We start from the raw sequence: 26,856 nt of genomic DNA on the forward strand, positions 1-26,856 counted from the left end.
GCCGTCAACATGTGTCCCCGAGAGGACCCACCCAACGGTCCACACGCGACACGGTCACGCCTGAGGGCCAGCACCCGAGGAGCTCTCTGCCCAGCAAGCAATGTTTCCAATCACTGTACCTGCACGTACCTGGAGCACCGCCTCAAGAGAAGGCCACCAAAACCTCAGTGGGAACACGAGCCACGAGGCTACCGCGCAAGGAGCACATGCGTCCGGCAGAGCCCACGCGTGCGGCCGCGTCTCCCGCGGCCCCGTCAGGATGGAGCGTTTCTTCGGTGTGTATCCTCGGAGAGTGGACTTGATCGTGGACACAGCCAATGGCTGATAAGCAAGCTGGGGGGCTGTGGTTCCAGTCTAAAGACAAGGTGAGCGCACAGGAAGAGGAGAGGCTGCTTCTTCCGTGTGGATCGGCGGGCTCCGGAGACACCGCGCTGCCTGGAGCAACAGTGACCTCCAAGGACTGAATGCATGGCGCCCAAGGAGACCGCCCGCAGAGCCAGCGCCCGCTTCCATGTGTGTGCACCCTGGGGTGTAGCTAAGAAGACACACGCCCGGCGCGCCCCGATGGCATCTCTCACCGGGCAGACGCGGGTGAGAGTCAGCGATGAGTTAACAGAGAACCCTCCCGGCCTTTGAGGAGCCCAGGACCTTCGAGAGGAAATACAGTCCTGGCTTTGAGTTCGACTGGCAAACACCACCCCCGAAATTTTCCGATTAATAGGATGGGAAACATTCAAAGTCATTGAGAAGTTCAAGTCTCCCGGAGCCCGTGTGTAAGAATTACTTCTCAACGAGGCACACATAACTACGGTTTTATCTGAAGATCTCCAGTGTTTCTTGCTATGTATATAAAGCATACATTTTCATAAGGAAAGTAATGATCTGCCTTTTTGTATAGTGGGTAGCAAATCGAGGTGGTCCCCTTGAAAGCATCCATTAGACAGACAGATGGACCCTCAGACACTGAGACAAAGGCCTCGGCACAAAACAAATAGTCATCAGCCCAAACGATCACAGAACAGGCCAGGCTCTCCCGAAACACAGACGCACTTGAAGAAAACATGCACCCCATCGTTAAAATTAATACTAGGATAGCAGGATGTTCTTTAATCTGCACGACTGCTTTATTGTACAAAAAGTTTCCAGTAACAGTAAATTAGTTTTAAAAAAAGGACAAAAAAAGTCATTTTAGATAGAAGCGCTTCACTAATTGCTTTATTTAAGCACACAAGAAAAAAAGTCTTATCTGACCAATTAGGTTGGAAGGGTTTTATTACCTTTAAGAAGCCATTAGCCAGGATAAAACACTGAGAGTGCTTGTGTCAAAACAAATAAATAATGCTCTCTCAATTAGCAGAGAACGCAGTAAATTCGTTAAATTAGAGACGTACGCGGCTTCGCACCCATGGCGGGCGAGCCAGCACCTCCCCCCAACCCCAAATTAATAAAACAAGAGACAGTAGCTTTCAGTTACGATCTCTCGGGAAAGATCAGGAGCTCTGGGGACCTGACAGTCAATGTCTACGTTTCCCCTCTCCAGCCCTGGTCAACAGAGCCACCTAGGGCACGTTACAGGGGCCAGGGGTCCAGGCTGAGCCCAGAGGAGCCCTCCCTGTGGGTCCTCTTCTCGGGGCGCACTCCAGGCGAGGGGAGAAACGGGACAGGCCATCACTGCCCCTAGAGCTGTGGGCAGGAAGAGGAGGGCGAGAAGGGCCCTCAGGTGCCAGGACGCTGGTTACTAACTTGCCCCTGCTCCCGCAATGCTGCGGATCTTTCCGCAAGTGAAGGCTCAACAGAACAGTACAGTGTTTTGCGGTGCATGGGCTCGGGGCCACTTCCCCGCCTTGGGACACAGTGGTGGCAGCGGACGGCTGGGCTTTAGCTGGCACTGCACTGGATCCAGTCAGCGGGGGGCAGCTGCCCGGACCCCACACAGGATCCTTCAAACCATTCCTAGTCAGATTCATTGTTTTACCCAATGAGTTGGGTAAAAAACCCAACTCTAGTCACCCTATTCACTGAAAATAAATACAAATGAACAGTGATCCTTTCTCAGTGGGTCACTTTCCTTCAAAGGTCAGTAAGACGCAGCACTTGAAAAGCTTCAGCAGTAACCTGTATCACCATCGCAGACTGTCTGGGAGGGAGGCCCCTCATCTCGACAGCCCCACTGCTAGGAGCAGCTGGTCCAAGGGAGCAGCTTGACTCCATGAGGTCAGAACCGCTGAGACGAAAGACGCCTACAGCTACTCTCGAGGACCGCAGAAGCCCCCCATTTCAGGGGCGATCGAGGAGGGGCTGGACTCTTATCCCCCCACCTTCTTTCCCAATAAATAACTGTCAGGGAATGCCGTGCTATTTCCTGAAATGCCAGGGGCACCTTTAGATCCTCCTACGGCCACATCAGTAATAAGAAAACCAGTGACTGCCCGGCGTCGTAAACCACTAGGGAAGGGAAGGCTGGGGCAGGGGTCCGGGTTTTAAGCCCATGATCTGTTTGGACAACTTGAATCTCGGGACTTGAGTTTAAATTTCTGGAAATAACTTCCAAGTCAGTTCTAGAGAAACATTCTATGTGACTGGTCCAAATAAACGGCAGCACATTTAATGAGATCATGCTCTTTTAAAACATTTTAAGAAAGGTAAAAATAATGGAAAGCCATTGAAAATGATGCAAAGACCATTAAAACAATACTGGTGTCTCAAGACCAATTAAAACATGAACAACTTCAGTTTCCAAAGTTATCACTTTCCACATTATTCCACAGGTCCAGGAATATATTCAAGCACCATATTGATAACAGGTAAGTAAACAACAAAGTCCTACTTTGGCGATCTGATTCACGCTCACACAAACGAGGGGCTTCTCTAGCCAAGATTTTCACAAATTGCAAGAATATGCCTACTTTCTGGGCATGGTAAGTGGCAAACGAAGGGCCAATAAATCAAACCACTGGTGGAATATTTTACTTTGAAATGGAGTGATGTTTGGTTAATAATTTGAGACCCACTAATCCTATATGGGGTGACCCATTTAGAATGGCCTCTGTGTAAATTCACAGTTCATTAAATGGTGTCTGGTTTGAACAGGTCATTAAGTAGTGAGTACATAAGCAATGGATTGAGCAAGGATGGCTGGGGACGAGCACAGGGACACACCGGCTGCTTCTGGTGACTTTCACAACACTACGAAGCTTCCTCTCAATGTGAGGTTATTTCAAATCACCAACTTTTAAATTTAGGTGGTTTTGCTTAGTAACCCCTTTTGGTTACGGGAGAACATGCAGTGCACAAATTTTAGATGAGGAATACTCCATTTACAATTAATTTAAACTTATAGAGCTGTTTTTAACTGGCCCATCTAAATGTGTTAATTAACATCAATGATGGTTTCTTATTTTTCACACTTTGTTACTCTGATCATTAACAGTGATGGAAGAGCTAAATTAAGTTAATGGGGAATGGATTACAAATTCTTAAAGGACTTCTCAGTTTGTTTTCAACTGGAAAATATACAGAGAAAAATGAAGAGGCATTTTTGCCTTTACTCATAAATTTTTGGTACCAAATTTCTTAAAAACCAGATGGTTTAAAAAAAATTTTTCCAAAAATTATTTTAACATGCTGCTCAGACATGACTGCTAAAAAAAATAGCATATACAGATATAATATATCGAACAGCTTGAGGAGGCCTGTAAACCTTCAACTCGTTTTCTCTTTCTAAAAAAAAAATATATTATAACTGAAGGGAGAACTCGTCTCTAATCTGCAGCAGTATCCAAGGTCCTTCAAGTGTTGACAGTGAAGGAAAAGCAGAAGCCCCTTCCCATTGCGCGAGCACGACGGCGCGGAGGCGTCCACGGAAACGCTCGCCGCCCCGACTGGCCCGGGGCCGCACCTCGGCAGGAACCCACGGGCGCCGGGCCCGCGCACCCGGGTCCACGCGGGCCTCACGCCCCGGCCCAGCGCTGCTCAGTGCGACTTCACGCCGACGAGGACCACAATGAGGACAATGATGATGACAAACAATATGAGAATCACAAGCATCTTCCGATTCTTCTTCTGATACTGCTCTGCCTACAGAAAGAGGAGGGAAAAAAGGCCGTCATTTTCCCCAAAATCCCAAATCACGGCTCGCTCATTTCCAGTCCTAGGCCTCTGGCTGCACCCACACACCCGACACCTCTGCCACCGGCTCCAGCATCACGATCCCTGCCATCAGCTCCCGCGAGTTCAATCCACACGAGTCCCATGACCCCGGAGCTCCCTATTGACCCGGCTTCGCTAACGCCCGCGCTGGGGACCCGCCATCACACGGAGGCCGCCGGAGAGGCCGAAGGCTCTGCTTTCAGATCCCTGTGGGCCGCTTCTCCTTACTTCTCCTTCCACTGACCGCAAGGACCCACTCTTTCAACAGAAGCCTCTCGCTTCCGGACACAGTTCTCTGGATGAACGCACAGCTCCTTCACTAAGAAATCGAACACCTGGCTAAAGTTACCACAGCCAGCAGGGACGGAACCGAGGGTCCCAGAGAAGCTTGTTTTCTACCTCCTCTGAATTTGGGAACAAGAAGAAATTCAACCTTTGAAGTAGAAACAGGAAAGTTGGCCCTGTGGTGTCAAGCGCAGAAAGAACCCACCGAGTCCAGTTCTGTGCGTCTGCGGACACACACGCCCGTGGTGCAGAACGTGACCCACAGAAAGGAGAGGGGAGAAGGAAGTCGTGAGGGTGTCCCTGTCCACGTCGGGGAGAGCACGTCCTGCCCTTCCGAGGACAGCGCTGCTTCACAGTGAAGGTGAAAGCAAGGAGACAGCCTGAGGGCCGGACCTGCTCAGAACGTCCAGCCTCCGCTGCCCTACTTCCCCGTCCCCACCAACCTTCTGACCAGGACGTCTGTTTCCTAAGCGAGCCTGCCCGCCCACCAGGAGCCACTCAGCCACAGGAGGAAACCTCAGGGCAGACAGGTTCACCCGTCTGGAGAGCCCGGCCCATGTGAAGCAGCTCCCAAGGCTCCATCAGCCTCAGATGAGCTGACCGCCAAGGCAACGGCCAGCCGTGCCTGGAGAAAGAGGACGGCGCGTGCTTAGTTTTCTAATAAGTAACCTGCACCACCACGGAAGCTGACACCAAATGATATACTTTGAAACCTCTCAAGATGGTTTATAAAGTAGAACCTTAAACAAAATTTCTAGTTCCCATTAAGCTTTGTACGCTCCCGCAGAGAAAGCTTTTTCCCTTTATCTGTGTTATATCAATAAACATGTTTCACTAGTTTTTATTTAAGAAACTTTAAAACCGATGCATAATTCAACAGCATATGAAAGCCCGGGCATTACAGAGTGATAAACTAAAGTTAGTTTTCACTCTCTTAATACACAAAGCTTGGCAACCGAATGAACCTAATGCTTAAAAAGCCCTCTGCATGCACAGGGCAAGCCTCTTCTTTCTCAGTATATGCTGGAACGCCATCCCCACCCGGCATGTGGTGACAAAAGCACGTGGAAGAGGCAGTGAAGGGCTTCTGGTCAGACCTATGCGAGGTCTTTCTGTAAACCTGACACTACTGTCAGATACGGCCATCTCTGCCACAGGAAGTGGCTGGTTTCAGAAAGGTGACAGAGAAGTACATTAGTGAATCGGAAAAATGACCATTATATACGGGTAGGAATACTGCTAGGTCTCAAAGACATGAGGAAACAGACACAATTTATTTTATTTGTGAAGTATTACATTCCTTTTAAAGAAAACATGCACCCAATTATATATGAGAGACACACAGCAGCGTATGTGTATGTTTCTCATAACTCATTACAAGATTTTAAAGATGTTTTCCATTTATTTTTAACAAATATCGTGAAAAACATTCCTGAAACAGCCACTTTATTATTAGCAAAGAATAAGAGAGCTAATACTCTCACTTCAACAAACTACTCTTTCCTCAAGGTAGTACACAGATATACTGCAGTAATTAAAAGGAAAAATTAGATTTTTATCTCCTCCAGAATGAATCCCCACCAGCAATTTATCAGAAAAGTATCACAACAAAGAGAGGCCTGAGTCAGCAGCAACAAGCAGACAGAATGCTCAACACGTATTTTAACAAATACCCACTCAAATCGATTTCCTAAAACAAGACGACCTAAACAAGGAATAAAATATTTTCTAAAAGGGAGAAAACCCAACCCCAACTCCTTCAGAATCCACTGTCACAGAAGGGGATTCTCGGCCATTTCAGACCTGCGTGTGAGGTGCACCCGGAATCATTAACTGCAGTAAAACGGCAACAGCGCACGTGGTCGCCTCTGAATAAAACGACACGGTGCATTTTTACAGTCCTATCTCGAGCCGACGGCAGACGAGAACGCCGAAGACAGTTATGATGGAAGAGAAGCCTCTCATGAATTCTTGATATCTGATAATAGTTCTTCAAATTCTCAACCACTGAAAGATAGGGCATTACCTTGTGAAGCTGTTTCAAGCCATCTTCAGTTTTGATACAGGACTGTTCAACATTATAGTCGATTCTATCAAGGACGGTACCCTGAGTAATAAATGACAGTTACAGACGATCAACAACCGCAACTGGGAAAACTGAACTTCAAAAATAAGAGATGCAAATTGCAGACATCATTATCCACAGAATTATCTGTTTTACCTAACTGTGATGTAAAGGTACACACTGCCAGGTCTGGAATCCATCACCGTGCAATATTAGGCACTCAGTGGCAGACTGCTGCACTAGTCACAATAAAGTCTAGCTCAGGAGAAAGAGATACTGACAAATTGAGGTTTCTTTTTTGGATTTAGCCACTGCAGGATATGCCATATTCAGACTTACTGGGGCTTTAAAAAATATACGGTTCAGTGGAAATAGGCTCTGAGTGGTGAAGGGCTTGCGTCTGTGCCCGTTTGTCGCTTAAATACTTGGATTCAAGTAAGCAGAGAGGGCCAAGTTAAGCCAGGCCTGGTTTCGATGAGGTCTGGAAATTGACTATCATGTCTATAAACGTCAGTCACCACGTGGCTCCATGGGTCAGAGCAAACACGGTAAGCTCCAATCCACATGTGAAGTTACACATTCGCCTCAGGGAGAATTTTGTTTTTAATTGTTTAATCTCTTGGTTCAGACAGGAAGAAGGGACACTGGGCTCCAGGGAAGGACAGGGCTGTGAACGGAAACGTGCTGTGTGAGGAGAGACAACGGCAGCAGCAGTCCCGTGGGAGCCTCGGGGGTAATTAACGTAACTAGATCTTCCACAGCCCCGCCACTCCATTCTGAGGCTGGTTTCAGGGGGATCAGGACCCAAATCCCTGCTGGCAAGATAATAAAATACCCTAATCAGATTGCAACAGCGAACAAACAATTTAATTCTACTTGAGAGCTAGTGGTTCCAGTTGCCATTACACAATAACCTGCCAAAATTAGAAGGGAAACCTTATCTATTGGCAGAATCACTGCTGAGCGTGGGCAGACCAACCAGGCCCCCAGCGCGGGGTGCTGCCATGAGCACCCCTGGGGTAGAGGCAGAGAAGAGGAGAACTGTCACGGACATTTGTTTTTCATCTAAAAAATAGTTTATTAGTCTTTTTATGGGGAATGATAGCAGTATATGCATATAATTTGTACACACACATACATGCGTTCGGGGAGTAGGTTCAAATTGTGTTCCTGACGGAAGTGCAGAACCGAAAACGTCTGGAGAAGGACTAGACACTATGGCAGGAAAACCCACTGAGGAGGCAGGTGAATTCACGTACCTGCTCTACAATCATCGCCCCGAGGTCCCTAAATATCTCGTTTAGGTCAGAAATAGACTGCACGATCCGGCCAATCTCCCGCTCCCGCTCTTCCACCATCAGTGTGTTCTGCCCCACCAGCACCACCTGGTCATCTGTAAAACCCTAGCAAAACAAAAAGGACGAAATGTGTGCGTTAGGTTTTATTCCCCTCAAGAAAGCTACAGTGTACCATTTTAGATGTAACTTAAAGGAAATGAATTCTGAAACTATTTCTCTAAAGCACATAAACCACAGATAAGCACTTATTCTTCCCTAACAGGAAAGATCCAAATTCCCCAAACAAGCGGGCTCTAAAGCACTATCGGCCAAAGCAGGGGACACAGAGAACCCCACGTCTGCAGCTACCCAAGGGCTAAGTAGCAAAACCACCGGGGAGAAGCCTGCACACCTCTGGGTTCTTCCCAGGAGTGGGGTGGGCAGACTGCTTTCCGGAAGGTTCTGGAAGGCAGATGACAAGGTCTCCCTGCAGCCTTTGGAAAGGAAGAAACAGTATGGCCCCCATGACCGTTCTTCCGCCGGCTGCCAAAGCCACTCGATGGATGTGCACGTCACGCAGGGCTGATCCATTTGCATCGCATGGAAGTTAAAGGTCCACGAAGAGAAGGAAACAGACCGGAGCGCAAATGCACAGCAGTCAATTCTGCAGCCCCTCACGTACCCGATCATAAAGAGTATTATCGTCTCCATCGTCCATCAGTGGTACTGATGTATCAAAAAAATGCTGGGATCTTTCCTCTCGATTCTTCAGGCCTATCACGGATAGGAATTCACTTTACTTGAATACGTAAACCATCCTGGTACTGTCCCACCATTAAAAAGGGGAAATCTAGAGTAAAACTCAACAGTCAAAATGGAGACATTCTTAGCAGCTTTAAAAGGACCCTATCTCACCTCCAGCAGAGGTGGGGGGACAGTAGAGAACTACAAACATGCAACAGTATGCGAGCACCTGGGGTTATCTAAGACAAAAATCACACCGTAAATGTGTATAATTCACTGGATGCCAAGTGAATGACAAAATGACACAACCATGTGAGACTCTCTAAGAGAAGCAGAAATATTTAATCTAACTGCTGTTACAAAACATTAAAAAAAAAAACCCGATTATCTCTCCCTAAAGCCATCTCTAGTAGAATTCCAAATGGCCCCAGTCAAATTTTAGAAATAGTAAAATTAAAACACAAATATGCCAGTTGTCAGGAGGAGGGAGAACTCGTTTTGGGGGGAGCATGTGGGGATATTATTGATTACAATGGCAATAAAGAAAAAACCAGTTTATAGGGTAATTAGAACGAGGATGTAGCTGAAGCCTGACTTGGCACTATTTAGGAAGAAAGGGAGCCCGAGTAAATCACTGTGCCAAGGGAGAAAGCGTTTGTTTAAGCTACTTCCAGGAAAGGCGTTGGGACCCTCTCTCAAATACCTGCTGTTGCGCAAATACGAAGCTTTAGCAGGGTCACAACTGCTTTCTACCTACTTAGCAGCAGCTCCTCCACCCCTAACATCTAGGAAGCCACACGTTTTTAAAATGTGCGAGACTCATTTTCAAATACTTTAAACTTGACACGGCCTATGTTTCTGTTTTGTTCTTTTTCAGACGTGAACGATTTGACACCCTGTCGCCGTGGCTTCAACCTGGGCACGGTTTCCCACTGGGGGCGGAAGGGAGCTCCTTTCTGTTCCGCAAGGTGGGAATGTGCTCAAAAGCTAACAACGAAAGGCACAGGACAAAACGGAGACTAGCAGCGAAAGAGAAGGGTAAAACCACAAAGTCGTTCCAGGCTCTGACGCCGGAACTCCTGTGACTCACAAGGCCCCGCAGGGGCCGGACACTCACGCTTGAGGTAGCCCGACTGTGCGCGCCGGAAGCTGGTGGACAGCTCCTGCAGAGCCTGCGCCAGGGAGGCCACCACGTTGCGAAGGAGCCGCTCCTCCTGCTCCGAGCAGGCCCTGCGGGCCCGGCTGGGCAGTGCCTGCACTGCACGCTGGCACCTGTGGAAGAGCTGGGAGAACAGGTGGCGTTCACAGCAGGGCGGCGGGTGGGGGGGGGGGTGGCCCAAGGTGCCCCTCGGCCTCTTCGCTCACCGGCCAGAGTGAGACACACAGCGCTCTGTCCAGACCGGCTGGTGCCGAGAACGGCCAAGAGATCAAAGCTGAACCGGGTGTGTGTGTGTGTGTGTGTGTGTGTGTGTGTGTGTGCGCGCGTGTGCGTGCGTGCGTGTGTGTGCGCGTGCGCGCGCATGCTATGTGCATCACTCCTTATGGCCTTCTTCTCATTTAATCCCGACAACCACCCTAAGAGGCAGGTATTACTATTATCACTCCCATTTTACAGACGAGAACACTGGAGTCCAAGGGATTAAATGAGAATCATGCCATTGTTACGTCGCTAAAAGCCAGGATCCAAACACCCCAACACCCCAGGGCTTTCCCCACCCACCACACCGCTTCTCTGTGCATCAGCAACCCAGGAGATTTAAATAAATGAAAAATGTAAGTGCTAGTTTACACACTAGTCACATTATTTTAAAATTATTCAAATTTAACATTTTACAGGAAACATTTCTAGGATGCTGAGTTTCTCTAGGATACTAATATACTCAGTCTGGGGCAATAGCTCTCCATCCTTTCAGTTACAACCACCATTTTTTTTTAACATGAAAAAATTTTGCACACTACTATACAACAGAACTTACACATCTTAAAACCAAATGACTGAACTCAGTAATGTTCTGAATTTAATTTTCAAATCAATCCACAGTAGTATCTACGAACAAATGAAAAACAGTCCCCACTCCTCCAAGGCATGGAGCAGATGCTGACACCTGGAGCAGCGCAGGGCCTCCTAGAGTCCCTCTGTGAACCTCCGCTTGGGAAGTGAAGCTCTGGGACTAACCTGCGATCTGATTTAGAGCCGGAGCGCGTTCCGGCTTTTGCGCGGGGGAGAAGGCTGGGAAGCACAGGTCCCCACCTGCGGCCCCTTCCACCCTCACCTGCGGCCCCTTCCACCCTCACCTGCGTGACCTCCTGGGTGGTGATCTCGATGGCATGTTCCTGCTCGCTGCTGTCATCCAGGGTGGGTCTGTTTAAGTGCTGGTCATGAAGGCTGGCTAACTCCTTCATCTTCTGTTTAATCCGGCCAACATCGTACTGTATCTAAACAAATGAAATCAGAGAACATCACTGTTGCCTGCCAGCTATCTGCCTGCCTCTGAGACAACTGGCTACACTCACAGTATGGAGCTCAGTCTTCAGCCAACTTGTAGCTGCCTGAGCAACTTTTAATTCAAACAACCAGACATTCAAACAGCACTCCTCCTGGTTACACAGTTCTTCAGTTTATTTCTACAATTCAGATAGTTAGTACGAAAACCAAAATCACAAGCGTGCACACACACACACACACACACACACACCCCTTTCTTGTGGTATGTGAACAGAATAATCCTAAATGTAACATGCTTCCAGGGACGCTCATTTGAGTCTTTATGGCAGGTATCTTAAAATACGTTAATGTCATAATTACCTCAATAAATAAAAGAGTGTGAAACTAACATTCAACTTACTTCGTCCACTCCATCCACCCATTTAGGAGGTAACCGCTTTGTCACGCCAATTGCTGCTTCTGGGTCTAAGCTAATGCCTGACACCAGAGCCATGCGATCATCCGCAAGCTACAGGGAGATAAAGGGACATTAAAAAAATTACTCAAATTCAATTTAGATAAGCACAGTCTTACTACCTTTCACTGCCGCTCCCTAAGAAGATTCAGAAATGGAGGAATAAGTGCACTTCCCTGTGTTACACACTTGCTTCTGATACTGCTAGGGTATGCAATGGTTTTCCTGTCTCTTCATGCACCACTTCTTAATTTCCTTGGACATACTTGTGAACATGCATTTGACTTGCTCTGGCTATGGAAATGTAATGGAAAAGTCAACAAAAGATTCTTACAAGAAAAACCTTAGTACTATACTATGATGGGATGGCATGAACCTCAGCAATTAATTTGATCAGACAGATGCAAGTTAAAAAAAAATTCTAGGCTGTAAATGGAACTAACACACAAATGTCACGGTTTACTTACATACACTTAGCTTATTTTGTAAACAGGGCTGATCTAGTTACCTTAGTCACAAGATCATCAACCACGTGTTAAAATGCGTGAAAGAACTGCCTAAAACAGTCAGCAAATTACCCACCATTTGGCAAAAGCAATCCTTAAAATTTCAAGGCACTCTTACACTGTCCTTTCCTTTCTTTGGTTAAATGTCCACAGGCAACATTTTCACTTATTTTGAAACGATCTCAACAGCTCTTGTTTACTTTACCTATATAATACACTGCGGTAGGAAGCTTTTAAGAATGGGAGGGAAATCACGGGTTCTGCACGCTGAAGCTGCCCTCTGGCCTGGAGGCAGTGAATGCTGAAAGGGTCCCAAGGTACCCTCCGGAGCCGAGCACTTACAAATGCCAGTTTCAAAAGATGCAAATGATGATCAAAAAAGAATGGAAAATAGCACATGAAAGTCCTTTACAGGTAATACTTTGTAAATTTTCTAAATCACACTGCAGAATTGGGTGAATAATTTATATTGCTTTTCTCCCCACCCCTGCATTTATCTAAATTTATTGTTTTTCATTCATTCGGCAAATACTTGTTTGCTTTTCTAACAATAAAGGAACAAGGCAAAATGTTTAACATCCTCAGACGAAGGGGGAAGATAAATCACATAAGGAAAAGCCTAAATTAAAAGAATTCTTCAAGTAATAAGCCCTAAATCCTGAGCAGAGAGATTGTAGCAAAATCCCTAAAAGCAAATGAGAGTCTTGCGTCTGCCACCCGTCATGCCTGGTGTGGCGCTGCCCCCACTGGCTCAGGGGACCAGCAGCCCCAGAAGTGCTCCCAGAGCGTCTGAGTCGTGATCAGGGCCAGCGCATTCCGCCACCGCGTGGACCCTGCAGGGCCGGTGTCATTTCAGGTCTTAAACAAATGGTGTGCCATCCCGCCTGCACTATCCGGGGCTCTGCGTCTGTGACGTGGTAATTCTCAACCAGAGCCACCTTGTTTGTTTTTAAGAGTTCACTAACAGGAATTTTACATTCTCTTTATTATTTTAATCCTCACAAAAGCTAGGTGAGCTAGGAATTATTATTCCAATCTATAAATGAGGAAATTGAAACTCAGGAAAGTTAACTAGCTTGCCCAAGGTCACAGCGTATTATGTGACAGATTAAAACCTGGATCGGCTACTCCAGAAGCACCGTCCACCCGCACGCTGCCAATCACTTTGGCAGGCGCGTGAAATATAACTGTAACTTGCTAAACGCACCAGGACGACAAGCCCTCAGACTTAAACAATAACACCAGACACGGTCCTCGGACCCACTCCCTACCAGCTACACCAGGGACTCCAGGACAGGCTCTGGCTGAGCACAGAGGCATCCACAAAGCAGCCTCTCTCGAGGACCATCTGCAGATGCAGCCCCGAGGTGCAGACCTCACTCCACACAGAGCTGTGTATTCCTCAAAAGTCCTGTCCCAAAGTCACCAAGAGCTATGCAACTTTGTGTAGGGCACGATGACCAAAACAGAAGGGACAAATCACACAATCAGCACCCAGCATCTGCCAGCTATACAGCAGGCACTGCAGAGTTGCCTAACTGAGAGCAGAACTTGAACTTAAATCTCCAGCTGTTCGTACAAAGCAACACCTACGGGTCATAGAGTTTCTACTACGCCAGTTTATCATCTAACCCACTACATTTTACTATTACACCGTATCTCAATAAAGTAATAATAGTAATTTGTTTTATTTAGAGTTTTTAAACTCACGATTTTGAACTGTTGTTACGGTTTACTAATATACATTGAACTAAAAAGGATACAGAGATGGTATTTACCTAAATTTATCTGCACAATAATTAGTATCAACTTCTCTGAAACAAATAAGAAATTATAAATCACATATGAAAAGTCAGTTGAAGTGGATTCAACTCTTTTTTAAGCAGTACTTGATTTTACACCATAGACGTGTTCCCCCAAAAAACGCACGTAAAAGAGTGTGCAAACACACCCTCTTCTTCAAGTGTCCTAAGGAAGCTTGCTAATCGAGAGATCCCCACGTGAGGGGGACAGACGCTAGCCCATCTAGCTGGCCCTAGCTTTCCCACATGCTGTATCAGGATGTTGCCAATAAGACAGAATAGCTGATTCTTTGAGACTGAAAGCCTTAAACAGGGAAGAATTTGTCCCCTTTATGGTATAATCTGTAGCGATAGCTCATCATGATAAAGAAATGCAGCCTTACTCAGAAAAAATGTGGCATTTATTTTATCAGTATGGATTTGTAATATATTTCACAGTATGTACTTTTTTTTTTTTTTTTAAGACTGTTTTGGGAAGGGAAAACCTAATTGAAGATAAATGTCACTTAAAAATGGGAACAAATATGAACATTAAAAAAATACATCTTAAATGCAAAACAATCACCCTTTCAACTTCAGAAACCTCACTGCCCATCTCAACACGTTTCCTCATTTTTAAGATCCAGAATACATCAGTTTTCAAGTTGCCATCCAAGTCAGTTCAGACCTTAAAAAGCTGCCAGGTTTCTCATTCTCTTTACTTGTGCCTACTCCATTCGGTGTCCCCCTACCAAACACATGATGTTGCTCATTAAAGCTTTTCTTAGTGAACTTGTGCTTCTGAAGTAAAAAAAAAAATCTTACTTTTTAAATAAGAAAAAAATTTTTAATAAAATTGTATTTATGAGGATTAAGAATTCTTGTCTCTTTGATTTGTAACTCTTGTCCTTCAAGAACTATAGGGTGCACGACCACAACCCAGAGTCATCCAGCTCGACTGCATCAACGCAGGAAAATGCCAGCGGGTGCCCACAATGGCACACCCACAGGCTTCTTGTTCAGCTCATCAAAATTCTCTTTTGCTCTTGGTCCACTTTAGACATTGACAACTGTCCCTTTAAAGAGTACCAGACAGTATGGACGAGTGCTTGATCTATGGACGGAACACACACACACACACACACACACACACACGAGCACAGTCTTATAAATCTTGCTGTCCCAAATATACAGCCTTCCTCCTCTTAGCAAACCCTGCCTTTACGAGAAGGCTGATTTGGTGTACCGTAAGATTAAGGAAATGGCAGGGCCCCTGCAGGGACTAGAAAAGTCAAACACAGCCCCTCCCACCCCCCCGCCACACACCCATGTAAAAAAACACACCAAGTTCAGCCATAATGCCCTGGTAATAAGAACCAGTACTGACAATTCTGGACTTTTTAAATGTTCTGTGGCAACGAACATTTAAAAAGTCCAGAAGGGACGTTGACAATTACAGCCTGGCAGCTCTGGTCTCCACCTGAGACAGTGTGGGAGTGTGTATGATGCAGTCAGACCACAAGCGTAACTCACTGGGCTCGGAAGGCTAACAGACAATTAGGCTGAAGAAATCTCAGTTCTTTCAGGGAGTGAATAAGCATGTTGTAGAAAAGAGAATCAGGGGCTGTCAGCCCTACAGTTTTGTTTTTTTTTAATCTGTGATAGTTTTAAAAGTGTTTACTTTCTCTGATTATGAAACGATAAATGTTCAAAATTGACACTTCTTTAAATGTGCAAAAAATATAGAAATTTAAAAAATCTGACAATCACACCACCCAGATACAATGTTACTAGTTTCGCTGATTTTCCTTTTTTTCTCAACTCTTATATACATCCTAAAAAAAAAAAAAAGTAGGGAGCAACAATTACCTGCGCTCTGTTGGTACTGGACCCCCATTGACTTGGTCATTTTAGTCCCAACAACAAAAGTGCAGCGGGAACTGCTCCCTGTTCTACAGATACAGACACCGAGGGGCTCACAGACTTTCCTTCTCAATGCTGCCCTCCGCAGGGACACCAGTGAGCCAGCCTGTGGCCCCCCCACGCCCCTGCTACTTCACCCTGCCCTTCCCAGGCTATATGGTTTGGGAGCCTGATTTTACATCTTGTAATTTTTTAATAGTTCCTCCTATGAATTTTAAAACCCAACAACTTGGGAGATGACTTTGTCCTAGGCAGGGAGTAGATGAGAGCAGAGAGCAGAGGACAGGGCCGTACACTGGGCAAAAGGGTGAACGGTGGGTGGGCTTTCTCCCTGGGCACACCTTACTTAGTATTCCTGGGGAAGAACACAGCCTGCTATCCCCAGCGTGCAGCAGATTTTCGAGTTGGCTTGAGTAGGAGAAACGACAAACCAGTGTGGACACACTGCAGGACGCCACCCGTGACGCAGTCAGGACAGCATGCTCAGGCCTCACCCACCCAGGGGTGGGCTTCCATCTGACCCACGCCAGGATCGATTCGAAGCCCTACTGCAGTCTTGGCAAGGTGAGGCTCTGGACACCGTTCCCAACACAGCCCCAGCTCCTCGGTCAGCGCCTGGCACTTCGTGGTAATAAGTACGCAATTATAATCAGTTGCATGAGTCAACAATAAATGGAATGAATGAATGAAGTAAATAAAAGACAGGTCATGTACAATTCACTTCACTGATACAGTGGTTCTGGACAAAGGACAAGAAGGGGAAGCGAGTGGCTCGGGTGGCCGAAGGGCCACGTGGCCCCGGAATGGAAAGGCTTGGAGCTCGGAGGGCCTCTTGGCACGTGAGGTGCGTGTGGCTGGGAAGGGGCTCTCCACTCGGGGTCTCTGCTAGAGATCGTGGCAGAGAGAATTTCTGCGGGGGGAGCCAGTGTCTGGAACTTGCTGCCTGAAGAGGAAGTAGGAGAGACTGGAAATAGGTTCAGACGGCGGAGCCCTCAGGAAAGACGACCCTTGACAGGCCCGGTGGGAGAAGTGTTCAAACTGAAGCTGTTCTGCTGTTTGTTTTTTCCCCACGGCCCACTTCCTTTTTGGGGCCACAAGTCCCACATTTCCAAACCGTTCAGTAAGCGGTAGCATCCATTCTTAGATGGATGGGTTTGGTTTTAAATACTAATTGTTTTTTAATGACTCAAGTAATAGATACACGTGGCTTAAAAATATATATCCAACCTACGGAAAGGGTTTGCAACAGAAAGGCAGTTTCCCTTCCATCCCAGACTTCTCCTGGAAGGTATCCACTGTTAATAGTTTCTTCTGTCTCTTTTCAGACATCTAAGTACACACAAGCCTGAATGTTAGTTATTTTTCTTAAAAAAATAAAATAAGACATAATTTTTATTTATTTATTTATTTTTAAAGAGTAGGAATCGCGGTGTCCAGTGTTTTGCATCAGGCTTCTCCCCACTTGGCCATGTGTCTGGGAGCTCATTCCCTGCAGCCCTCAGAGACAGACTGCACTCTTTTTAACAGGTACAGTACAGGGAATGAGAGTTGCTATATAATTTATTTAACCAGTTCTCCACGAAGGATCTTTAGGTTGTTTCCCATCTGTTGTTATTATCAACTAGTAAGGGACCCCATTGGTTTTGAAGACAGTGGCCCTAACCCCACCTCACTGTTCATACTTCTAAATGAAAACAAAAACCAGTGACACCCTCCCACCCCCAATTTTAAAAGGACTCTTTTAAAAAGGTCTACCTTTAGGAAAAATATTTTCAACCCCTTCATGGCTGAAACAGATACTAGAAACACAAAACCAACAATCACAGTTCAATCCCCTTTTTCCTCAACACTTTTATTCACACGACTAGAATAAAGTGCTGTGAACACATACCCTCTCCATCTTCTGGGAGAATTGCTAATAAGTGACGAAAAGGCCAAAATCGTGCTGCTAGGAAGGGGGCCACGTAACGATTAGTCAGTCAGCACAACCGGAGGGTCACTCGCTTGGGGCCAGTGACACCTCAGCAGACATCTCAACAGGTCTGGTGGCTCCGGGTCCTGCTTCCTTAGGGCTTTTGCCAGACATCACGTCCTTCTACACCTCTGAGCAACCTCACTGCACAGTCTCAGGAATCAAGGGAGCTGCATGCATAATCCTAAAAACAATGTGGCTTATTTTAAGTGCAAGAAATTTTACTGCTTCCAAAGTTGAGACACTTTCCCTACAGTAGTAAATAATGTTCCTAAGCCCTTCTCTAAATCATCAATTCATCTGGTGTGAAAATACATTAAATAAATCCTAAGTATTAAATTGTAAAACACGACAATTAGAAGTAATCAAAACAAATGCTAAAATGTACACTCTTAGCATTTTACATATGACCAAAGATTTCAGAAAAACAGGCATAATTTTATAAACTAACATACAAAAATAGTCAAAACACAATACCTCATCCAGCTCCTGAAGAGATATGTTGTTCCCATCAGCCCATCCAGTTAGGGAGAGCAAAAAAAAAAGAAGGATGGGGACAGACAGACAGACAGATAAGGGATGGTCAGTTGAGAAAACACTGAGATTTTAAGCAACTGTAAAGTTGACTAAAAATAAAGATCCACTAACCAAAGCATTTAAAAAAATCTCCCCCTTCTGATTCTTCCTTTTTTTTTTTTTTTTTAAAAAAAAGCTACATCAATATTTATCTTATTATGTTTTTTATTTTTATTTACCATGATTGTTGTTTTGGTAAATGAGATAGGATACAAACAATAAATAGTTGTAAAAATTAAAATACAATAGAAACAAATAAAACACACTTGCTTTAGTTTCAATAAAATATAATGGTATCGCTTCATAAATATCAAATATCATATACAAGATTCTAAATTTCCCTGAGGAAGATTAAATCAAGAGAGCAAAGCTAAAATGTAATTTTACCATGTCAAATAAATGTAAATTTTAACACGTAAATCAGCCCTGCAAATGCAGCAAAATTAGAAAATGAAAGCCCCCCAAAATTGTCTATGGCCGAATTCAGATAATATTTGAGTGACCACATATGTAAGGGCTCTACAAATTAAATCCCGCAGACACGGCTTTCTCCGTGGTAATAAGCAAGCCGAGAAACCACTCTTCCCCGGAGAGAGACACAGGTGGTAAAAGAAAAGAAAAACTCTTCCCATTTGCTTGGCATGCATTATTATTAGTCTAGAAGGCACACAGTTATTTATTAGGCTATTATAAAGGAAAGTAAAACAAAACAAAAGGTAAGGAGAGGGTTTTTTGTTGTTGTTGTTGTTTTGTTTTTTAAAGGGGGAGCAGAAAGGAAGCAGCACCGGCTGGCAGAAGATTAAGTTTCAATTTAAAACCAAAGGTTCTTTTTTCGATCAAAGTGGAACTCTATCTTCTGAACAGACATTTACTAATGACAGATAATCTGAACAACTAGGTCTTTTTTTTTTTTTTTTTTTTTACAGTATTGATCACTGAAATAATTAGTGGTGAATTTCAATAATCAACTGTGTTGATTTTTTTTTTATGCTGAGCAGTCAATTTAGAAAATAAAAAACCATAACTTCCTTCTTTAAAAATTAATAGTGCAAATGAAACTGGTCTATCAGGGCCAAAATATTATTAAACAATGACAGCAATAACAGTGTAACCACACAACATTCCTCCATGTAAAAATTCAATCAGCTGACATTATAGAAAGCTGAAAGCCCTCTTCATTCCTTCTACACTTTGCCATGAGAGCAAGAGAACTATATTTCTATACACACCCTGCCATAACAGTAGTACTACAAGATATTAATAGAGAAGATAGTGTCAAATGGAAATGATTTAATTACCTTTTACTTTAAAAAGAAAACCTCTTTATTTTTTAAAAGCTTAACATTTTCAGCAAGAAAGCACTGAAGTGGTTTTATTAATAAAACAAGACACAAGGCAAAACCCCTAATTCAGTATCTCAGTCTGCACATCTGCCTGTCCTGCAGTGCCTCCTTGGCATCCAATCTTTGGATAAAGCATTACCGCAAACCCTGGTTAAGATCTCTGCTGCACATGAGCCTGGCCTCTTGGATTATCAACCAAGCACACACCCTGATCTTTTGGTTTCTACAATTATTAGTTGACAAGAGGTGAAATCAGAATCATGGGCTAGATACGACTCTTTTTTTTTTTTTTTTTTTTAAACAGATAGGAAAATCAAGCTTCAGAATATATAAATCCATTTCCCCAAAGTCACAGGGCTGAGATGGGGACAGACCCAGGTGTTCAGGCCTCTTTCCACCCCACCTTCCAGTCTCTCTAATTTTATTAACAATTCAGGGAGTTACTAGTGATAGGCAGCTACTACCATACCACACTGGGAATTAAATTCAGGAGGTCTTCTTTTTGAACAGCATCATCCCCTCCCATTTTGCTACTTAAAAACAGAAGGCCTTTCAAAACTCCCCCTGCCACCAATTTACCAGAAAATTTTGTCAAGACCTGAATTAAAACATTTAGAATTACCATCAGGAAAAACCAAAATATAGCCAAATGAAAACACGGCACTACACATCATCACTTTCTAAATCTTTATAACGTCTACATCTAGGTTTCTGACCTGCCAATGGCATACAATCAAGCAAATATTGAAAACTCCAAGTAGCATGTGGAATTTATTGTCTAAAGAACTTTCTACATAAAACTGAAAAATAAGTGGAAACCCATCTGTGTTTACTCGGGAAGTCTGGAAAAGTTGAGCAAAATGAGTTGGAAATACAGGTCTATGCTATAGTGATATTTACTTTATTTCCGTTACTACCAAAGTAAAAGTTTGCTTCACTTTTATCCAACAAAGTACCCTTATTCTCAAGTAAGCCTCTCTGCTCAAATGGAATCTTTAGAAGCAGAAAAGCAAATAGATCTAAAGAGAAATATACAATGATTTCATACTTGGATTCTAAAGACAGAGAACTAACTTTCCAACAGACTCAGCATGGACTAAAACACAGAACTTTCAATATGCAAGTCAAAATGGACTTGCATGGTTGTAAAATGAGATAAAGATGCAATCCCATAGTAAGAAGAAAAAGATTTTTTTTAATGGGTTCTTCCATTCTCCGGGACCTGCAGCCCAAGTCCGGGAAAAGCAGCCAGCACTCCTGTGGCCCAACAGGTAACACGGGGCTCCGGGCCAGGTCTGCCTGAGTTCCCAATCCAGTTCCCTGGCTCACTAGATGGGCAATACTGAGCAAGTTTCCTAACTCCTCGAAGCCTCAGTTTCCAGATCTGTATCATGAGAAAACAACACCACCTATTTGATGGAGCTCTGTGAGGATGAAGCAGGGTTACACATGGAGAGGGCTAAGCCCAGTGCCAGGCACACAGTAAGCTCTCAATAAATCTTGGCTAATATTATAGTCAAGACTGAAGAAGGACCTCAGTTTTCTTATAACCACAGTTAATCCTCAATTGTTTTTCTTCCCCCAAAGCACACCGTGTTTTATTAAAAATAATGTGCTACTTTCAAACTAATCTAAGACCAATTAACTCTAGCTTCCATTTATAGATTGTGCATTATTCTGAAACAGAGAAAAGATTAAGCAGTAAACACTAACAAAGTAGCTCAAATCCCTCTATAAGATCTGTTTCAGGAGATCAAAGGAAATCACACAAGTCACACAGCACCTCACCAGATGAGAACAGCAACTCAACATCTACTTGTCATTCATTCAAGACTTTACACGTTTTTTTGAATGATTATTTAATGCTGTAAATTCATTCCAGCTCCTTAAAGCTAAGCTGCCTGTAACTGCCTGAATGAGGTGCTGCCTTAAAACCTGCACTTGGCAGACAGAACGTTAAAACTACTTCTCCACAGTATTGGAGCTACTTTTGAGGATTTTTGAGGTAACATCGGGCTGATGGGCAGGGCAATGCTGTTGACTGTGATTTCCTCCTTTTCAAGTTAAAGCTAAGGCTGCAAGCCTTGGTCAGGAGAAACAATGTATTAAAACAGAATCTGAGAAAGCACGGCTGAATCCACAGGGCCACTAGAAATCACCTAACTCAAACCCTCCATTTACAATTAAGGCAAAAGATGCCAGAAGAGATTAAAAGCTTGCAGGAAGACCTACATTCGGAGTCAGCCACAGAGTGAGACTTGGCCCTAAATTCCCAGGTTTAAACTCCAGGGCTCTTCCCTGTATTTCACGCTGCCCTGAGGCCTAACCGTGATGGGGCGTCCAAAACTGAGGCCAAAACCGAATGAATGGGAAATGCCAACAGCTGCATTTTGCTGACAGTCTAAAAATCAAACCCCTGGTCTATTTTTAACAATTAGTTTTACTAATATCAACACAACCGAGAACACAATTAAGTAGAATTTTGATGAGTTCTGGGTGCTGAACTTTAAAAAGCACACAGAAAAACTAGACTTCATTCATAGGCAAGAAAACTTAACCTCCCTGCCTGAGCCGGGACTGCTGAGCTAGAGAAAGCTCCGGGGCACCAGCAAGCTGCAGGGTTATCTATCCCGCAGGAGAAGGAAGAGGCTTCCCGTGTCAGAGACCCCGGGGGCTCCGAAGCAGAGCTAGGACCACAGGATGCAAGACACAGACAGAGACGGGGTTAATAAAGGCAAGGACTTTTTTCACAGTGAAAGAGGTAGGGGTGACGGCTGCTGGAATTTCCTATCCCCATCACATAATGCGGTCAAGGAAGGCAGGCAGAGGGGTTATCACAGAGGGGATGTTGGGTCAAACGACCTTAGGTCCCTCCTGGCCCTTGGGACGCTTTGTTTGTTTTGTCACCGCACATCCTCCTTAAATTCGTGCTTAGCTGTGACATATTTGCCCGAATGTGGCACAAACCTGTTTTATACGCGTGTATAGGTACACACACTAACCCCACCACCACCAACCACCAACTTCTACTTTTTTCCTCCAACTAGGATGCAAAAAAATGCCTGTTCAAATTTTTTGAATGATATGGCTTTATGTGCCCTTTGTTTTGAGGTGTGTGACACACACACGCACGCACAAACACTTTACAATCAATTTCCACAGCTTTCACCTAAAATAAGGATGTGCAGATTCAGGTTTAAAACTAAAAAAAAAAAAAAAAAAAATTTCAGATGTGATTTATTTCTAATTGTGAGATAATTTGCACACCCCAAAATCAAGGTCTACAGCTTTTTCTTCTAACTAGGAAGTAGAAATTTCAGTTTATGATTTTTTAATTAAGTTACACTCTAGAATTTAGTTACTTCCTTTTTTAATTACCTGAGTTTTAGATAAATATATACAAATTGCCTTTTAATTGTTTTACTTGTGTTTTTAACATGCTAGGTATTTGTTAAGTTTTTATTTATGATTTTTCAAACATACAGAAAACTATGTAAAATGGCATAGCCTCCCCCCACATATTCATCAGTAGACTTAACAATTAGTAACACTCTGCCTTAACAATTAGTAACACTCTGCCTTATTTGTTTCCTTTATGGGGGGCGGGGGTTAAGCATATAAACTAGGTGATCTTTTGACATTTCAACACTAAACATTTCAGTAGACCCCTCTAATAAAGCTAACAAATTTATTTAATTAGTTTAACTAACTAATAATTTCTTAATACCACCTAAAACCCAGTCCATATTCAAATTTGATAGCATTAATTTTGTTTGATTTGCTACATGATTTTGAAATTTACAACTCAGAAATGAGGTTTAAAAAATTTTATGAGCTAGATATGCAGTGAAAAATATTACATCAGTTATTTAATAAAGTTTTAAAAATTGTGTTAGACAGTTTTCCCCAAAATGTTTATAACATTTTTCCAACTTCCAGAAAAATTGAAAATATTGTACCCTCTATGTAGTCATGCTAACATCTTGACATATTTAATTTTGTGTGTCTGTGTGTGTGTAGAAATGGTTTCTGTAGAATCAACTGTAAGCAAGCTGAAAATATAATAATTCACCCCTAAACACTTCGGAAATTTATGACATGCCATATGTTTTTTAATGCACACAATTAAAATATATAAACGTGTGACTTCTATTTAATTCTAACTTAGGCAAACCATCTTTGTTTAATTGCAAAATCTATTTTTTAGATAGTCTTAATTGACTACAAGGATATTTTAAATGATCTGATTGCTCATAATGATCTGAGAAAGATTTTAAATAGTCAAACCAACATATGTAACATTTTAAATGGTATAATATGTAAAAAATACTTTTTAGTGCTCTCACTTAGGCATGTATTTTTAGTCTGACTTAGAAATCTATTTTCAAGAAAATGTCTGAGTTAGCTAAATATACCTGTACATTTTCTGACATATCTTTTTCCAAATTGTACAGTTTAGCTATGTATTTTAAAATATTTGACTTAGTTTATACATATATTTAAAATTGCCTAACTTCGAAAACCATTTAAAAAATAGATTTGACTTAGAGATGCACTTTTAAAAAGCTGCCATCTCAGACACCAGGTTTTTAAACCGTCTGACCAAATGATTAAAAAAAAAAAAAAAAAAAGTCTCGTGTTATTCTATGGTTCAGTGTATTCCGAACCTTACATGATTAAAAATTTTAAAGCAAACATTATGTTTTAAAATCAGATACCTGATCAGATACCTTAGAAACATTAACAGGAGTTTTAGTTCTGTTTTTTTCTCCCCACGAGGTAGCATAAAATCAAGTCATTTAAGGAACATGCAATTTTTACATCTTATTTAGCAAAACAAAAGTTCCATGGAGGAATTTTTTTTTTTTTTTCACTCACTTCTACTCTCTATTTCTTGGCTTATTTCAGAACATTCTTTTCAAAATTAGCGCTGGAATTAGCCCATTCCCATTTTGCACTTACTTCAGTATAATACGACTTCTTTCAGTTTACAAACGTAAAAAACCTTCAAATTCTTAAGTAAATGAAAAGCTAAACACACTCTGTCCCTCTGTTTTCTATGCTTTTTGACCTAAGTTTACCGTGATTTTATTCCTAAAACTGCTCACACAGTTTACAATATTTTTTCTATATAAGCAAGCTGGCCAAATACATTTTCCTCTTCCGATTTACAAAAAGGAAAAACTGTCTTTGTAGACTCTCTGTCAATAATCAAGACAGAAGGCCTGATTTTTGTGAAGCATTTAGATCAAGTCATAAAGAAAAAATGTAAAGGGAATACAGTCCCTAACAGGTGAAATAAATGTGATTCCCCAAACTACTGTATATGTCAAGTATAACCCCCAAGAACTTGGTCTTGGGGTGACTTTATTCTCTCCTCCTCCAATGCTGCTTCTATTCAAACCCAGCCCGTCTACAGCAAGGACCCCCCCCCCCCTACAAACTAGTTTCATAACTTCACTTTTCCATTTAGGCTACCACAGAGCTCATCTTCATTCTCCTGTTTAGATCATGCACACACACCCCCTTATTCAACAGAGCAGGAAACTGAAGCTCAGGAAGAGAAAGGAGCCCCTTAAACAAACAGAAAAGCACAGCAATCCTTCCAGGCCCTCCCAGTAAAAGATTCTACGGCTGGGCTAAAGATAGTTTCAGGTTAATTAAATCAAAAACCGTGGGCTATTTGGGGGGTTGATTTTCACATACACACCATGTTCTTTTTAAAAAGTTCGAATGGAGGGAAAAGCTTAATTTCCTGTCTGGGAAATGGAAAACGAAGAAGCTAGCACCTTACAGCCTTACAAACGAGAGCCCCCAGGAAAAACAGCGAAGCAATTATTCACAGGGAACACTAAACACAGAGGACTGCGAGGCCATTAAAAGAAAACGGACTACAAAAAACCAAAACAACAACTCCTTCCTCTTTGGGGGAAGGGCATCGTGCATTTGCAAGGATTTGGGTCTGCGAGCCTGCAACCCGACCAGCAGAACCGAAGTGAGGCTCAGTCTGCGGGGGCGGAGTGGGGGAGGGGAGCTTAAAACAAAACGGAACGAAAAGGCTTCAGAAAGGCCCAAAGCTTCCAAACCTTAGTGCTAAAACATATGTAAATTGGAGGCTGCGGGTCGCGCAGGGACGGCCGGGGGGAGGCCGGGGGGTGGGTGGGGGGAACTGGGAGAGATGCGGAAGTGAGGAGAGAGTGCAAGGCAGAGGTGGAGCAGGGAGGGGCCTAGCACTGGTTCTTCCCCAGCCAGGGTGATCGATGCTCTCGGACCCCAGCCGAGAGACCTTGCATTTCCGTACTAGTCTTAATCTTTTTTAAACAGAGAGACAGACAGAGACAGACAAACAGGCAGAGCCGCAGTGCACACGGTGCGTGTGTCGGAGAGGCCGCCGCCAGGAGACTCACCGCAGCAATACTACGTGAATGCAGAGGGCTGCAGGTGGTGTGACTACTCACTTGCTCGGCTAACAGCTGCCGGTTTTGGATGGAATTATTCCGCAACAACAAGAAAGCGTCCGTTAAACGCCTGGTGGCCATGTCTCACCCTTTGTGACCCCCCGCTCAGGGGCCCCCCGCCCACTTCGAGGCCAGGTTTATTCACTTTCTTTCTCTTGGCCTGGCCTAGTCTAGCCCACCCTTCACAGGAGCTTCTCTTGACAAGGCCTCGGGCCTTCAGCCGAGCAGGCGCTGCTCTGCACTTCGTCTAAGCGCAAAGACCCCTCCCCAAATAACCACCTAGGCTTTCCGATTGTCTGACTCCCCCTACCCAAGACCTGCCTTCGATCTCTAAGCACTTAAATCCCCCCAATCCTTGCGTTGCTAGCCAACTTCCCAGAGACCCCTCCCCAATCCAACCTTGGATCTACAAGCGTCTAACTCGCCAATCCGGCTCCGGGCTGGGAGGCCCTGAAGCCCCCTACCACATTAGTCTCTGACACCCCCTAGGGCCTTAGCTGGCTCTGCCTAACTTGGCTCACAGGCGTCTGGGCCGGGCCCTCAGGCCTGTCTCCGGCTCAGTGTCCCCGCCAGAGGCTCTGGGAGGCCTGCCTGAGGTCCCCTTTGGACAACCCGAGCCAGGCCTGGGCCCTGAACTTCTGCTGCTCCCTTCTGGGGCCTGGTCTGAGCCTGCTAAGGCCGAGGCCCGACCTCCTGACCCCTTCCCTCTGTGGGCGGCCTGGTCCTCCACTGCCACCGCAGGCTGCCGGCCTCCAGGAGGGCAGCAGGGCCTGCCTCCCCGGCCTCCTCACTCCTCTTCTCCGGCTCCCTCCATCCCGGGATCTGACTGCTGCTCAGCCCCGGGCCGTTTCCGTGCTATGGTCCCGGGTTCTGGCGT

The 26,856-nt window shown here is 44.2% G+C and overlaps 1 protein-coding gene across 3 annotated transcripts; it reads right to left on the reverse strand.

The window, feature by feature from the left end:
* Positions 1-1,117: 1,117 nt before the first annotated feature.
* On the reverse strand, positions 1,118-26,856 carry STX16 (syntaxin 16). 3 transcript variants are annotated; one of them, XM_068523754.1, is made up of 8 exons: positions 25,980-26,856; positions 11,367-11,474; positions 10,816-10,956; positions 9,638-9,803; positions 8,459-8,550; positions 7,759-7,902; positions 6,461-6,541; positions 1,118-4,077 (listed from the first exon to the last, which is right to left on the reverse strand). In XM_068523754.1, the coding sequence occupies exons 1-8, from the start codon at positions 26,058-26,060 to the stop codon at positions 3,973-3,975; spliced, it is 918 nt and encodes a 305-aa protein (XP_068379855.1). In that variant the 5' UTR covers positions 26,061-26,856; the 3' UTR covers positions 1,118-3,972. The 3 variants fall into 3 exon arrangements, with proteins under 3 accessions (XP_068379855.1, XP_068379854.1, XP_068379856.1); XM_068523753.1 differs by having other exon boundaries at positions 25,929-26,856; XM_068523755.1 differs by lacking the exon at positions 25,980-26,856 and adding an exon at positions 18,080-18,099.

Source organism: Eschrichtius robustus, chromosome 16 (assembly GCF_028021215.1).
Source record: "Eschrichtius robustus isolate mEscRob2 chromosome 16, mEscRob2.pri, whole genome shotgun sequence".
In the NCBI taxonomy this organism is placed as follows: domain Eukaryota; kingdom Metazoa; phylum Chordata; class Mammalia; order Artiodactyla; family Eschrichtiidae; genus Eschrichtius; species Eschrichtius robustus.

Bases quoted from the DNA above. Each gene is read 5' to 3' on its own strand.
- STX16 (XM_068523753.1), bottom strand. From the start codon at position 26,060: ATGGCCACCAGGCGTTTAACGGACGCTTTCTTGTTGTTGCGGAATAAT. The intron at 9,804-10,815 runs GTGAGGGTGGAA...CTGTTCTCCCAG, and splicing joins CCACCCAGGAGGTCACGCAG to CTCTTCCACAGGTGCCAGCG. The intron at 7,903-8,458 runs GTACGTGAGGGG...TTGTTTTGCTAG, and splicing joins ATAATACTCTTTATGATCGG to GGTTTTACAGATGACCAGGT.